Source organism: Xiphophorus hellerii, chromosome 15, assembly GCF_003331165.1.
Source record: "Xiphophorus hellerii strain 12219 chromosome 15, Xiphophorus_hellerii-4.1, whole genome shotgun sequence".
Taxonomy (NCBI): Eukaryota; Metazoa; Chordata; class Actinopteri; order Cyprinodontiformes; family Poeciliidae; genus Xiphophorus; species Xiphophorus hellerii.
In genome coordinates, this window is record NC_045686.1 from 16,730,790 (window position 1) to 16,746,633 (window position 15,844).

General features: G+C 35.4%; 1 protein-coding gene across 1 annotated transcript in view; it reads right to left on the reverse strand.

Moving 5' to 3' along the window:
* Positions 1-4,379: 4,379 nt before the first annotated feature.
* The window catches only part of LOC116734496 (low density lipoprotein receptor adapter protein 1), a 43,678-nt gene continuing 32,213 nt past the window's right edge, over positions 4,380-15,844 (reverse strand). Inside the window, exons 4-10 of the mRNA XM_032585930.1 lie at positions 13,953-14,067; positions 13,116-13,188; positions 12,840-12,926; positions 11,886-12,043; positions 11,025-11,059; positions 9,898-9,926; positions 4,380-8,500 (exon numbers count right to left, since the gene is read on the reverse strand). Coding sequence (XP_032441821.1) covers positions 8,454-8,500; positions 9,898-9,926; positions 11,025-11,059; positions 11,886-12,043; positions 12,840-12,926; positions 13,116-13,188; positions 13,953-14,067 — 544 coding nt within the window. The 3' untranslated portion in view covers positions 4,380-8,453. The remainder of the gene's footprint in view (positions 8,501-9,897; positions 9,927-11,024; positions 11,060-11,885; positions 12,044-12,839; positions 12,927-13,115; positions 13,189-13,952; positions 14,068-15,844) is intronic.

Genomic DNA, 15,844 nt, shown 5'->3' on the forward strand with positions numbered 1-15,844 from the left:
AGGACCATTGTTTTGCTTTGGCAGAACAATAAGTCATTTGCCACCTAATCAAGTAACATATTAGGTGGCAGTTTCCAATTCTGATCATGACATAATGGAACTCAACTTTGCAATATTTCTGAAGTATTAAATTATTAAATTACTAAACCAGAGATTGGATATGGATACTATACATCTTCACTGCATAGCCAAAGTATTCTACAAGGTTCCTATAGAAGATTTTGCATAAGAAGCTAAAGGGCCAAATACCCTCTTTTTTTCTTGTTTGAGCTACAGAACATTTTCTAGCCATCTAGTTTTTAAAACAGTCTGGACACTTAAGAAAGATATTGAGCTTAGAAACGTAATGGAGTAAAAATATGTAAAACTGAATGTAATATGTGTAGCAGTGATAAATGTATTTAAATACAATCAAAATCTGCAATAAAAACCGCAAGGTTCCCCAATACAGAACTGTGAGGTAAAACATACGTGAGCAAAAGACCTTTAGTTTGAATCGCTTTCAGAAAATAATCATGCATTTAAATAAACTTTTTCACAAGTTATTCTAATACCTTCACCCAATTCCTCAGTCTATTGATGGTGATCTGATGGCTCAGGTCAGAGTCAACACAAGCAGGAGAGTCAATTCTGCCTGCATCATTCAACAAAAGTAATACATCTAATTCCCCATAGGCAGAGATGATTCAATCTTTGCTTATTTACTTTTCTGAAAAAAATAAATAAATCCCTCAAGTCACTGCCAGCCAACACCAGTTAATTAACTCACCAACAGGTGTTAAATTTATTCTCCATGAGCCAGGACCGTCTGCTGCAGCTCTGAACAAGACAAATTCACCGAAGCACTTTATTCAGCCTTTAAACTGGAATGTTCCTGATCCGAAATGTAATTACAGTGAAGTACCTTAAAGAGAGAAAGAGATTACATTACAGTATAAATTACTAGGTGTCTAGCTAACTCTGTTGCAGTGCAACGCAAGCGGCCAACTTCCATTAGTTCAGATGATTTATAGCCAAGATGAATCTCGAGTACATTGTGATTCAGAGATTAAAGCATGAAGTGTTTCTATATATAAAATATAAATGCACTTCACCTTCTTTTAATAGGATTTGGACCAGAGCATATTTTCTCTGTTGCAGAATTGTCCCCTTTTCTTCAGATCACGCAGTTTTTTTCTGAAAACCTGTGAGCAAATGGGATATGTGTTTTACACTTCTACCAATACTCTTTAAAACTGAAATCAAACTGAAATACAAAGTCATATTTTTCAGACTATTAAATTAGGTTTTTCAGTAGTAAAAGATGGGAAATAACCTCTGAATTTCCTCACCTTTAATACTAAAACTCCTCACTGGGAGGCTCTTTAGTAAAGACTATGTATGAAGAAGAGCTATTATTTTGTAAATACTGACATGTCTGACACAATGTTCTCAGTAGTTAACACTTTAGTACATCTGACCTCTAAAAGTCAGTAACAATAGGTTGTCGGAGTCAAATAGTACAACCGTTATCAGCACAATATTAATTGATTAGGGCATTTGGAACACCTTATCAGTCTTTAATTAGCCGTTTCAAAATGTGTTGGATAGCCTATTATCCAACCAATTACACGCTCATGAATGCTAAATGAGCTGTTCATCTGCAGATGGTGATACAGAGGGTGTCCCAGACTTTGGTTAGGACTAAAATACTCTTAGGTTAATGAATAATTATTAATGCTGTGGTATCTTTGTTCTTTTAGGAAGAAATGCCATCCTGTTGTAATTTTGCATTTTTCTCTCCATGATATGTATGCTAACAAATAATGGTTTCGGATTAGGAAAACAAAACTGTGACAGAAACGATTTAGGAAGAATTTATTTAATATCACTTGTCAGCAATTATTGCGTATTCATCATGTTACAAAGTGTTTGTTTTTTTACTTTAACAAATATGCAGCTGCCTACTGTTTTCATGTCGTGCAGGTAGCATCTCAGTTGTCAAGTCAAAGAGGTGCAAAGTGGGTTGAGAGTATCTGAAGTAAGGAGATGCTTGAATATTCATATAAATCGTTTTTGATCAAAAGAAATAGAGACCGCATTCAGTGCAAACTGTTGAATGATTCCAACTAGAAGTAATAACCCTGCAGTTATTTATTCAGCACAGAATATAATTGAAAGGTTGCTGCAAGTCTCAAGAGGGGTTCTCTGAAAATATGAAAGTGTTTTAAGCTTAAAGCTGGATAGCCTTCTTTGAAGGCGAGCCAAGCGCTCCACAGAGGGTTTGGTCTTCAACAGTTAGTGGTTTTGGAAAGAAGCTGCCATATTTATTTTGTATGATGTTCAGCTTGTACTTTTAATTCTCCATTATACTCCGCCCTGGCATATTAAAGTAGATGGCAAGTCATATTCTATGTTATAAATTAACTGATTGTTCAGCATTTACTTCCACATTTTGGAAGCATTTATAGTGAGTGTTAGAAATGACTGTTTTAGCCCTGAAAGAAGTGAAACTATGCATAGCTTACATTTGAAATTGACTTTCTGATATGGCTGCGTATATTTCCTATTTCTACAGCATTTCGTATGAATTTCTAAGAGCTTATTTATATCTGGCAAATTACACTTCCAAATGTCCGCATACCTCTGATAGCCATCTGACATAGCAATCACTACAGAAACATTCAGAATCAGCAAAAACAGAGAAAAAAACATTTAACTGCTGTAAGTATGAGCTAGAATCCGAGGGGAAAGAGTTTCAGAAAAGTTTTTGGAACCCAAATTACTTGAGTTGTACTAAATAAATCAGAAACATGATGTTCATCTGATTCTGAGTATTCCTCTCACCCTAATGTGATTAGGGTGAGACCCTAAAGAAAACATGTGTTCCAAACTGAAGGCATGTATTGCTCATTCCTGCATTTCTCTGTCTTCACAGCTGTTATTCAGTTCACTCCACCTTAGAGCTCCTGGCAGACTAGAGCCAATATTTAAAGCTCAAAATGTTCTAATGAGTATGTTTTGGCTTTTTTTTTTTTTTTTTTTTTGGCATTTCTTTCCTCAGGCAATTATGCTCATGTAGTCTGAACCCTAATTTCAATTTGATGATCAGTATGCAGCTGTTTTTCTTTATCGTCATCATCATCATCATCAGCTCTTCTGTTCATTTTCTAACAGGTTTTCTTTGTTTACTGAGGGACCTTTGTGTTTGCCTCTTCTCCAGTTTCCTTACCTCTCTGCTACTATCTGAACAGGAGAAATGTTTGTTTCCCGGTATCTGGATCTTACCTCACTCTTACCTCTTGATGATCAGTGCTGTTTGAATAGTCACAATGAATACTGGTAAGAAATTACTGCCCAATGAAAGATAGTCTTATCTTTCATAGAACAAAGCTTGCAGTGCTGACCCCATTAATTGGCACCTCTCGTAAGAAAAAAAGGTAAATTTTTGTTGGATTGCAATAATGTATTCTCATACTGACAAATTACAAAACTCCAACTTGACCTGGGAGTAAATTTGCCGAGAGAAGAATATCCTGTTTGTTAAAGCCTTGCTAAATGTTATCTGAAGTGATAACAAAAGAGGGTTAAAAAAATACAGTATTGGGTGAATGAGTGTCAATAATTGTGCTTCTGCTAAAAACAAATTATTCTTAATATGCTTGAAGTGGAGTATCCACCACTGAATAAATCATCTCAAATAAAAAGGGATTTTGCTAAATATTTAAGAGGGGGATTTTATCTCAGCAATATTGTTTTGCAAGGCTGAAGTGCCACTTTATGCTGCTGGCACTATAAATAGCCATCACTGAATGGAATCTATGGCAGCAAAGATAAACTAGTATTACAGTAATAAAAAAGTACAAATATAAAGATATTTTCTTTATATGAGACCATAGCCAATGGGAGTGTTTTTTTTTTTTTTTTTGCTGACCAAAATAGATTCTCTGTAAACCAATGCATGCACCTGCTATGTGTTATCTAATATTTGATTAGATAACACCTAGCTCTCTGCTGCTTTTCATTCAGCAGAGAGCTGAATGAAATGTCTTATCGATTTGACTTTCAGTCGGAAAGCCAATCAGCGGCACCTTCTTGCTTTTGATTGCCCACACAGAGCTGTAAAAAATATTTGAGAGCAAAACAGCATGGGCTGAAGTGCAGGTCTGAATTGACATTTTTGCCCAGGCTATTAGGAGGGGAAAAAATAAACATTTACTGTTAAACATTTGATATTGACTTGTTTGTCTGCACATTCAGCAGCTCAGGGCTAAAAATTAGTCTATTTTTTTTTTATGACTACCAGACATACAGTATTGAAGGATAAAGCATAAACATGTCTTTGGCCTTTTCTAATATATCTATTTTTTCTTGTTTTAATAAAGTACGAAACAAAAGAATATTTGTACAAAGTTCTTTACTGTGAATAAATATGTAGCAAAGCATAGGTTTCCAAATTCTGTACACGTTTTACACAGATTACACAATATTTTTGCAGTCTATACACAAACTGCTTTTATTGTAACATCACAACATTTAAAACAACTCTAGTTGCATAGATTGAAAATGGGTAAGCACCTTTTTTTGTTTTGTTTTTATTTTTATTTTAAATAAAACAATCCTGTAAACTTATTCGGGGAAATAAAATCTTAGCTCAAACGAAAGAAAACGGGTTTCATTATTACAACCTTCAAATGTCTCCTGGACTCAAATCCTCATGGGCTGATTTGTATTCAGGGCACTCCTGATTCAGTTTGGAGTGTTATATACATTTTAGTCCCCCAGACTCCCCACCTCCTCCTACACATGAAACAGAGCTGTGCCAAAGGACCGTTTGCATTCACGCTATGCTGCAAGTCTGCCTATATTGATGTGTTGTATGAACTTCACTGGCAATGTGAAATTCACTTTATTAGATTAGTACAGATCCATAATCAATTCAACAGCTTCTTTGTTTCTAAATGTCCCTGCAAAATTATCTAATGTTGGTTGTGTTACAAAATTTGGTTATATCAGAATGTTATTTTCCTCTCAAACCCAGTTAAAAAGGGACTGAGTGGTTGAAAATGAGTCCATAATGGACTCAATTTCAACACAGAACAAGAACATTCTGTGTTCTTATATGTTGCATAAGAACACAGAATGCGTTGCGTTACTTTGCTGGATCTTAGTTCTGACTCACTGATAACACTTGTCATATTTTGCTCTCAAAAGTTATCACACCACTGTTAAAATACCAGAGTTTTGTATTGTAGAAAAAAAATGTGCCCATTAAATGTTTTACTTTGTTATGACACATATCATGTGCAATTTAGCTCCAAAACATCCAAATTAAAGGTGGAAATACATAAATAACTTGCATACGTTTGCATACCCTTAAAAGTAAAACTAACTCTAAACTTTGCCTAGACATACCATAATATACCAAAGGATCCCATAGCATGATGCTGCTACCACCATGTTTCACCGAAGTGTGTTGTGTTTATTTGTGTTGCGTTTATTTGAAAGATTTTGGAATTGTGGCTCAGAAATTAAATCAGATTTCATTTTATCAGGCACATTCACCCAACGTATTTATGAAATGTTTACCTCTCAATGGACGTTCCATGAAGAAGAAGCTTCCTTTATCTTCTTAGTCCATACATGCAACAATTACAGCTGACCATTGTCACTTATAGAAACCCAACCTGTACTAACCCAGAAGTCGTGAAGGTGCTTCAGTGTTGCTTTAGTCTTTTTTTTTTGCGTTTTGACTTTTCATAAACTTTGAGGAAATTATCAATTTCTGTAATGTCACGGTTGCCCAATCCATCCATTGTCCATCCAACTTGCCCTTCTCAATTTTTAAGTTTAATAAGATTCAATACAATCAAGGTAGGATGATGTCCTATGAAGGCTAAATGTTGAAATTGTATATAAATTCGATCAAATTAAAATTGTGTTCTTATGCAATCAAGTGGTTACATCTACTGTATATTGCTACTTATATTTTTTCATTAGACATATTTTCTTTTTGGTGTTTAAATTCATCTTAATTTCATATTTTGCATCACAAAACTATGGATTTTAAACTGGGTGTGTACACTTTTGAGATCAACTGGTCTTTTGATATCAATAAATTCTTGCACACTAAGACATCAGTCCAGTGACTAACCAATAGTGACCAAATGCAGTAAACACTGGCAGGTGTCTGAGCAAGAAATAAATACATAAAATTGTACATTTTGACATTGCGTGTCCTTGAACTTCACAGTTGAAAAATCACCTACCGACACTCAGGATGCCATCCTCGATATCTGAAATACACAGTTTTCTTTCGAGAGGCAGTCAAGCTCGTATTTCTGTCAGCCAGGAATATAACAATGCAATTAAGCTCCATGGCGTAACCTGATAAGCCATCCAATTATTCTGCAGTGGGTGTCATGACAACAACACAAGAAAACCCCCCTTGCGTCACAATTATTCTCAGCCAGGGGGCCATGAATACAGAGAGAAGAGACCTCTTCAGTCACACTCGAGGACAAAATAATGCCCTTCTTACAATGAGAGTCATCTAAGACATGAATAAAAATAAAGTGCTCAGTCTAAATCTGTAATGAGATTTCGGGCAAATCGTTTCCACCCACGAGGACAGATCCTTGGGACAAACTGTGTTTTCTAGAGTTACAGAAGAAGGTTTGAAAAGGCATACATCAGTTTAACCTGTGACTACTGACGTGCATGTGACCGAGTAAAAGTTGTTTCCTGCAGCTGTAAAAGTATCACACATTAAAATCTGTACAAACTACACATTTACATCTCAGGAATAATAAATAGCTTTAAAAAAAAAATTGCATAAAGGCCTGATTCTACATCATTTACAGTAATACAATATGCTCACCACAATGAAAAATACAACATTAGGAAATAGGAAATACTCAAAGACATAGGAGGTGGAATTACAGTTATCATACTCCAGCATGATCACTTTTCTTTAACACCGACACCATCTTTATGTACAGTAACAGCTGAATAAATGAGATTATGATAAATGTGAGGGATTGAAAACACACCAGTGAAACAGCTGAAAGTAATGCTGCTGTAATGTCAACCTGTTCCTGCCAGTGAGGAGCTACTGCTGGGTTTAATAATGAATCCAGCAGTCAGTCTCTCTTAATATAATATATTAAGGTCTCTCTTAATATAAAAAGAAACAAGTTGGACACCATAAGACATCATAAAAAGTAAAAATAAATAAATAAATGTCAGTAGATTGCTTTAATGTTTTAATAAGCCTGATTTCGTGATTACTTTTAAGACACAATTTCACACACCAATTTTGGTAAATTATATTTGTATGTTGTTTTTTTTTTATTCAATGCCTTTGTGGTTTTGCTCAAATGCTATCAAGGCAAGATGGACCCACGCTTCATAATGTTACACCAAATTCTAACCCTACCATCTGAACATCACATCTCAAATCAAGACTCTCATCTCATTCCGGTGAGCCTTTACTAAAGCTACAACTCACAGCAGGAGTGAACTCCTGGTTTTCCATCTTGTGTCCCACCTGCTCTGGGACACATCTGAATCCATGTTGTGGATTCAGAGATTGTATTCCACACACTTTGGTTATAACAATTAAGCTAATTTTCCCCTTTCTATTACCTCAAATCAGTCCGCCAATTCTCCTCTGACCTCAGACATCAACAATATCTTTTTTTGTCCACTCAACCAAATATTTTCTCTTTCTTGACTGTTGTTGGCTCTGCAAGAAAGTCCCAAGTTGTCTTCAAGACATAGTTGCCTAAATATTTGACTTGCTCCCAGCTTTCTGGTTGCTTTGCCATTTACTTCAATTTCCATTTAAGACTTAATGCAATTTGTTGATATAGTCAGAACCGTAACAATGGATGGTTTGAATCTGGCATGGTGAGAAACAAACATGATCTAGGTGGCACTTGTACAGTGTAATTTATTCAGTATTAGGCCCGCATCTAATGATTCAAACATTGGATTCCTTTCAGAGAAGTTGGCAGCCAAAAAAAAATTAAAGGGCTTTCCCATTTCCACAAGCCAATCAGTTAAACACATTTCTGGACTGTGATAAATAGACTTTTTAGGCAGCTTTTACTGTGATAAGAATTTCATGGTGTAGATATTTTGTTCTTTCTTAACTTACATTTCTTTACTGTTCACTGAGTGAGTCATATTTCACTAGGTAGTTTGTAAGAATCTCAATGTATGCTTATAGCAAGCAGACTGCAAGATGGAGATCCTTTATAATGTCAGCTTATTTTGGCTTCGCTGCACAAAAATATCACTGCGTCCCTGACTGGGACTATGTAGAATATGTTGTTTGTTTTCTGTCTGTCTTGGGCACCAGTGTGTGCTTTCTGTTAAGTTTCTATGACAGGCAGCTATTGCCAGCTGGTGCTATTGAAAATAATTGTTGCCGAACAGCAACAGATTCTCTGCGGAGACCTCCCAGGGACTCAGAGCTGCATTGTCAGAGACGGGTTCGGAGTGGGGCTCGGCCAGTCTGTCAGAGAGAAGACGGGAAAGAAAGAAGACAAAACGTTGCTGTAGAGGTCAGAAACATAAAACTTTAATTCAGAAAAGAAGATCAGAGGATTCTCAAAGGATAACAATCTGAGAGCAGTAGGAAGATAAAATGTAGAAAGGCCATACAGAAGATGTCCATTTGAATGATTGAAATGACAGTAAATGGGCAGAGTTCAATGTGAGAGGCTTCTCTGACAGACAGGCAGAAAATATTAAATTTCTCTCACATTGTCCATTGTCATAATGGGAAGGTTTTCAACTGATTAAACCTATATACTTCTTTCCCATCCATAGTGATCACTCACAATGCTTTTCACTGCAGACACATTCACCCCTTGCCACTCAAACTCACACATTTAAACACCAATCGGTAGGCCACTTGGGGTCAAGTGCCTTGCCCAGGGGCACATCAACATGTGATAGGAGGAAGCTGTAATCAAAACTACAACTCCCGGCTGTAAAACGTTTCCTCTTTTCTTTCAACTTTAAAGTTTACTCTCATAGTATTCTGTTTTTTTAGAAGGCCAACAAATAAAGGTGATGAGGACATTTCTCTTGCTGAATACTAACATTAATTACGAAACAATTTTGGGGGGTTTGATGATGCACGCCATTAAATGCATCATTTGATATAGTAATAATTTGAGAATTTATGAATCTCTCTTTTAAAAGTCCAATTTATCTAACATCTGTTTTATCTGTTTTCTAAAACTGTAATTTATTAAGCTATTTTAAATATCTAAAAACCAAACTCTTACATTTTACTTTAGACCAGGTGTCTTCAACTCCAGTCCCTGAGGACTGACATCCTGCAACTTTTAGATGTCTCTCTGCATAAACACAACTGAGTCAAATAATCAGGTCATTAGCAGAACTCAACTGATTCGATGTGTAGATATTTATAACGTTGGGTATATTTGGAATCTACATTGTAGACTGCAATACACAATTCATATGCCTGATGAGCCAATTGGGAGTAGGATTTAATAAGCAACGACGCCTTCCAACTCCCTTTTCAACTGAATATAAATATGTTTTATTTTTTTGTTTAATTAATATTCCTATTTTTTATTATTTATTTTTTCTCCATGACATTTGTTTCTTTATAAATGGAATAAAGATTCCATTTCACATTATATCTTTATGCCCATAATTTACATACTATGTGCATATACTGTATGTTTTAGCTGTCTTTTTCCAGTTTTTTTTTCTTTCTATTCTTAGCCAAACCTTGAAAATACTTCCATCATGTAGGAATCATTTTTGTTAGCTATTGTGCTCACTGATGCACAGAGAGAATAATTACAAAGACATAGTCAATATACACACAAAGTATCCAGTACAGGATAACACCAGTAATACATCATTCCTTACCAGTGTCTGCTTCTTCTACCTCCATATTGCTGCATGCCAAAATAGAGACAAAACAAACCGTAGCAATCTGAGCCAAAGGTAACTGATCACTAAGGTGATCAAAAGTGATTTTATAAAAAAGAAGAAAAGATAATACTCAGTAAACATGCACATGTGTTGCTTTTATTCCACCCTGGAATGCATTCAAGACTCAGAAGAAGCATAAATTACTGTATCTAAAAGATAACTCATAACATTTCAATAAGTTTTAATTATAGGAGTAAATCTCTGCTGAGCCAGCTGCTATATGAGGTCAACATTCATTTAAAAACTCCCAAACCCAAACTGAATTGTTTAATTAAACCTACAAGCACAGAATCCAAAGTCATTAATTGCGGGATCCATTTGCCTCAGCTATAAGCACAGAGGCTCCACCTGAATGACTTTCAGAATATTATGCCAAGAAGTATTTTACACAGGACTGACTCTCGATCTGTGTGGATACTGTTAATTAAAATAACTTTTGAGCATAATCAGATGCAGCAGAAGCTAGAAACTACAAAACGTTAGGAAACTCTAAGTGTTTGTGCTGCTGCTTTCATGCAATTAATAATATTTGTCATAGTAAAAAAGTAAATAGTGTCATAGTAAAATGATATGTTCAGACTCCTTAACCTGTGGTGAGCACTAGCAAGTCTAACAGGTGATAAGATCCAAATTTTACCAACCTAAACTAGATTAATCAAGAATTACGTCATATAAAAACATTTGCCCAGTGTAGTTTGTCCCATATTGATAATATCATTCTTGGCTTTAAAATAAATTTTCATATTACTTAATTATGTTTATTAAACCTTTCTATGTGTCTTATAGGCAAACTCGTTAATCTTATCAAATATGGAACATGCAACATTAAACAGATATAAATTGACATCTCAATGTGATTCAGGTTTTTAGTCTTTCAGAAGAGATGTTTGATCCATGTTGAGGATTTTTGCTTTAACTCTTCAGTGTTCTTTGATGCTTTCCCATAAATGACAGATTTTTTGTTGGAATGTCTAAATATCTTGTTCATCCTAAAAATTCAAATCCTTTTTTCAGGTTGGTGAATATTCTCACAAAATCTGTAGTCCTAAAGGAAATGTTACCTTGAGAAAACATCATCGAATCCATCCTCCACATCCTGTTGAGGCACAACAGAGTATATCAATACAAACATAAAGTCCTGCAAGTCATAATCCAGCAAAAAGCTGAGATGCTTTTTCCTCAGACTATTTGTTGTTCAAAAGACACATCTATTTATTTGTAAGCAAAGGTTGCAGAAATCAAACTCCAGAATTGGTTATTCCTTTAGTTTCATATATTTAGGCACCATTTCTGTACTCAAATCAATATTCACACACATCAATTTGAAAATACAATAAGGGGCGGATGTGGAAGAAGGGTAAACATACAAAAGTAACATAAATAATGAACTAACATTTATCCACACTAGGTAAAAATGTTCCAAGAGGAAGCGTAGATATTTTAAGAATCACAGTGACATCTAGTGTTAAACATCTGCAACTGAATGAAGAAATTAAATCCCCTTTACGTCCTAAGGCCAAGATTGCCGTTTTCTCTACTTTAATCTCCACTTTTACTGATTTCCTGCATACGTTCCCTACAGTAAAATATACAGCCGTGCTTAGGATAATTGAAATTTTGGCTCAGTTAAACCAATCAGCAGTTTTCTCAAGTCAGAAACTTGAATACAAAAACGATGACATCTAAATGCCAATGCCAAGCCCAAACCTATATTTGCTTCAGAGGGTATGATTTTGCTATGCAGACTCAAAAATCCTATTCAAATTGTTAGACATGTAAACAAAAGTTTTGGATAAGTAACTACTTTTGTCTTTGGGATTTAATCATGACAGTAAAACATGTTCCCTTATGTTCTGACAGTGAAAAAAAGTTTCAGGCATCGCTTGTTGCTTCCCTTTAGGGGAGTTAAGGTGGTTACCTACCCATGAGTCATGTTTAATCGGACGTCTCCGGGTGGGGTTGCTGCGAGGCGATGGCGAGCTAAGAGAAGCGGAGAAGAAGGGCCTCCGGGGCTTTTCCTCCATCACGGTGGGCTTATGCACTGACGAATGTGATGGGGACTGCAGGTGTGAATGGGAGGCTGACGGAGATACAGAGAGGACAGTTAGAATCAGACGAGGGAACAAATGGACAGAAAACAGGGGCTCACACGGCCCTGTGTGGTAGCAGTCCATATGTTCACCAAGCCTGTACATATACTTACTTTAAGGCTTTAAACCGCTACGTTTTTAAGAGAGAAATATTTAATTTAACATTTGTCTATTTCAGGCTTGAGCTAAAAAATGAACAATTAAGTGGTAAGGATGTTTTGACCCTCTGAGGAGCCAAGAACATTTTGACCTATAAATGTCAAGGCCAGTACAAACTCAGAAATTGCTGCTAGCCTTTAAGACTAACATTATTCATAATTAGGGTGATTTGTTTTTCTGAATGTGAGGAGTGACAGTTAAATTTGTGTAGGTCAACAACTACATATTAACAGGCCTCATTATAATAGCCGCATTATAACCTGTAAAGGTCAGTGAAGGAAGTATAACTCACTGCAAAGAAGCAAGAAATCTTCCAATATGTGAAAATGGATGGATCTGTTTTTATTACAACCTCCTTCGGCTCAAATGGAAAGAGAGTAGGAAGATGCCTGTGCAAACTAGTTACTTGTTATCCGAATGTGCAGTGGGATAAAGAATTGCTTACCCAAGTTCAAGTTCCAATAAAAGTTTCTTTAATGATAAGAAGTAATGTGTCCTTGCAACAGTAATCTCCTAAGCCTTCTGCCGTGTCTTGCTGATAGTATCTTGTCTCTGACTGTTACTGCAGAGCCCAATTTGTTGTGCAGGAATACATGGAAGGGGACATATAGAAAAAAATTATCTCACCTGCCGGAACACACTGCATCTCTGTCGTTACCATCTGTCCATCATTGGCTGCACAGGAGCAGCAGCTCCTTGCCTTCTTGTTTTTGTCTACACACAGAAAGGTTATTCTCAGAATCCTAAAACGGAAAGCTACAATTTTATCATAATTTTATTTGAAATGCCCCAAAGACCAACCAGGGTTGTTGTTTTTTTTTTTGTTGTTGTTTAAATAATGTTTAACCATAAAAATTAATGCTAATCTGGAAATATTGTATTTCCAGATTGACACTGACTTACCTTCCTGAGCAATTTCCCAAAGATCTAATGCCACTTTAAATGCCTGAGCTACTGTTAAGGTCACAGCCTGAGCCTGGAGGAGAGAAAGAAAGGCAGTAAAGCAATGAAAAACGGTGGGTGTTCCTTTCCTTTGACATTACTAGAAAACAATATTTAGCTATTGAAAAGAAACAGATGCATTTGTTGTGGTTTTAAAGAATATAACAGCAGCCCTAGGACAAGAATCCTAGTATGTTAAGTTATGACATGTTTCTGTAACAGATGCTACTACAAATACATTTGACAACCAGATGGAACTGTCCAATTGGAAGATAATTTGGCAGCAGAGGCTAGGCAAATGATTTGGAAGGAGCTGGCATCAAAGTCTGGAGTTATCAGGCATATGAAAGTCAGTTTAAGTGGTGAGGAGGCACAGAAGATGTCCCATAGATGTATTAGGCAGCATATTTTTAACTTGATAAAGTTTGAAAGAGGTCATAATTTGGGTTTGTATAAGGCTGGGTAGTGGAGCATAAAAATGCAAAAAAAAATAAATAAATAAATAAAACCATCTATAACACAATAGTGACATTTTTATTGCAAAGAAAAAACTTTTTACGTAACAGATGCTTTGAATGAGTCAATATTGACTATAAAAGCTCATCAAAATTCAAAATGGCATTAATGGGACTGCCACAAGATGGCACCACACAACAACCAGAGTCTTGTTTCTTAGTTCTTGAGGGTCTTCATCTTCATCAGAACTAAATCTCAAGATTAATATCCAGTAGCCTGCTGGTGAAAACCATTTACATTAGTGTTGGTATATACAGGTGGTTGGAGGATTTGCACACTTACAATTTTTCTTTTTTGGCAGAGGAATGCATGACACTCAAGAGTCTCATTGAACTGGCTTTGGGAAACATAAGCGAAGACCTTGTCCTGAGTTTTATCTGCGGTGCAGTATGAGATTCTGGAAGACAGGACAGGAAAATGAAAGAGGAAAAATATGTTACTGCAATCTAGAAATACTATATGTACAGTATTATATCAGAAATGATTGGCTAGTCCAGAGAGGAATCTTTCCATCTAATAACAGAGTATTCAGGGTTTTACATGTAAACATTGCAAACAAACTTTCATAAATCAGTTTAAGTGACACTCTTAAAATTAAATTTAAACTTTGTCATGGTGCTCAAACTTTTTGCAGATCCATCCCAGAATGAGACTAATGTTTACAACTATTTTGTTGATAAGGACCAACAGCTGGTAGTGGTGCAGGAGAACACATAGAAAGCAGTGAAGGGATAAGAAGACATACTTTATATTTCAGATTATAGGAAAAATTGATTATTAAAGCAAGTTCTCTGTTGCACCTAATTTTTCTTATAATATTGAAAGTAAGTTTTTAATCTGTTGGGTGAGAGCTTAAGTATTATCTTTACAAGGTGTGAGAAATTGAGATGACATCCATCTCATCATGTCTTTCCTAAAGTTTAAAATGTCTTACATTTCTGACCAGACTGAGTATTATCCTATTAAATTTAGCTTGTTTACAAACCTGCTGTGCATCTACTATAGAGGCAGAGAAGAGACCAAGTCTTACGTTAGTCTCAATATTTTCCACATAAAGTCTTGAGTCAAGTCCAAAGTCAAGAATCCAGAGACGATTCAAGAATCCATGGCCTAACCTTTACATTTTCTGTCTTTCACAAATAATTAGCCCAAATATATACATTAATCACAGATTAAGACAAGAATGAGCAAACTGATCCGTAATAAAAGGGGGTTTCTATACAAAAGGAACTCTTCAGTCAATGTTAACCAACAACAGCAATACACATGTGCTTTTAAAATTATTTTATGAGTAATGTCAGGACATTTAAATAGCCAACCGAATAATTAACTGTGCAAAAGTGGAGTTACTGAAAATCATATTATTATTTGTCTTTAATATTTGAAATTTGTTCCCCCCTAGAAATTGCAGTTTAAATTAGTTTGAATTATACAAATATTTTTTTAAGCAAGTTACATTTCTATCCTAGCTACTGAATACCCATTTCTACTGGGTTGGATAAAAACGACAGTTTCTCTGTCAGACGTCATATAAAAATGCTTATTACATGCTTTTTGAACACAGATTATTGAATAAAATAAAATAAAAATAGTAAAGATAGAATGAGGTTGTAGTGTGAGAAAATTAATGTATTAAAACTTAGCATGACAAACAATATAGTCCAACCTATATTATTAATCTTATTAACCACAAAATAAGTTTCTCAAATGAAGAATATAAACTTTGGTTTAACTGTCCCTAAATTTCAGTGCCAAACAAAAATGGTCTCTGGTGTCACTGACTCCACACTGGAAAAAACAAATATGTTAACCTGTTTTACTTTATTTGGAATCTAACATAGTCTTTACATTTAAGTTGATTGTCACAAATTATTGGAAAGGAATCAAAATAAATTTCATTCAACTGCTTTAACCACATACTGAAGCATCTGTGGTTTCACTTAGACAAATGACCGCCAAATTTGCTGTGTCAGATTTTAATTAGAAGCAGCATTGATCTTGAGTCACCAAATGTTTCTATGCAAGAGTAATTTCAGGACATGCAGCATGCTTCAAGCTTTCTCCTTTAAACAGCTGTGAAAATGAGCCACAGCTAGTGATGCTCCTTATATGCCATCATTATAGTAACTTGTAAACTATGTGCAAGATGAATATCTGGATGGCTGACACTTATT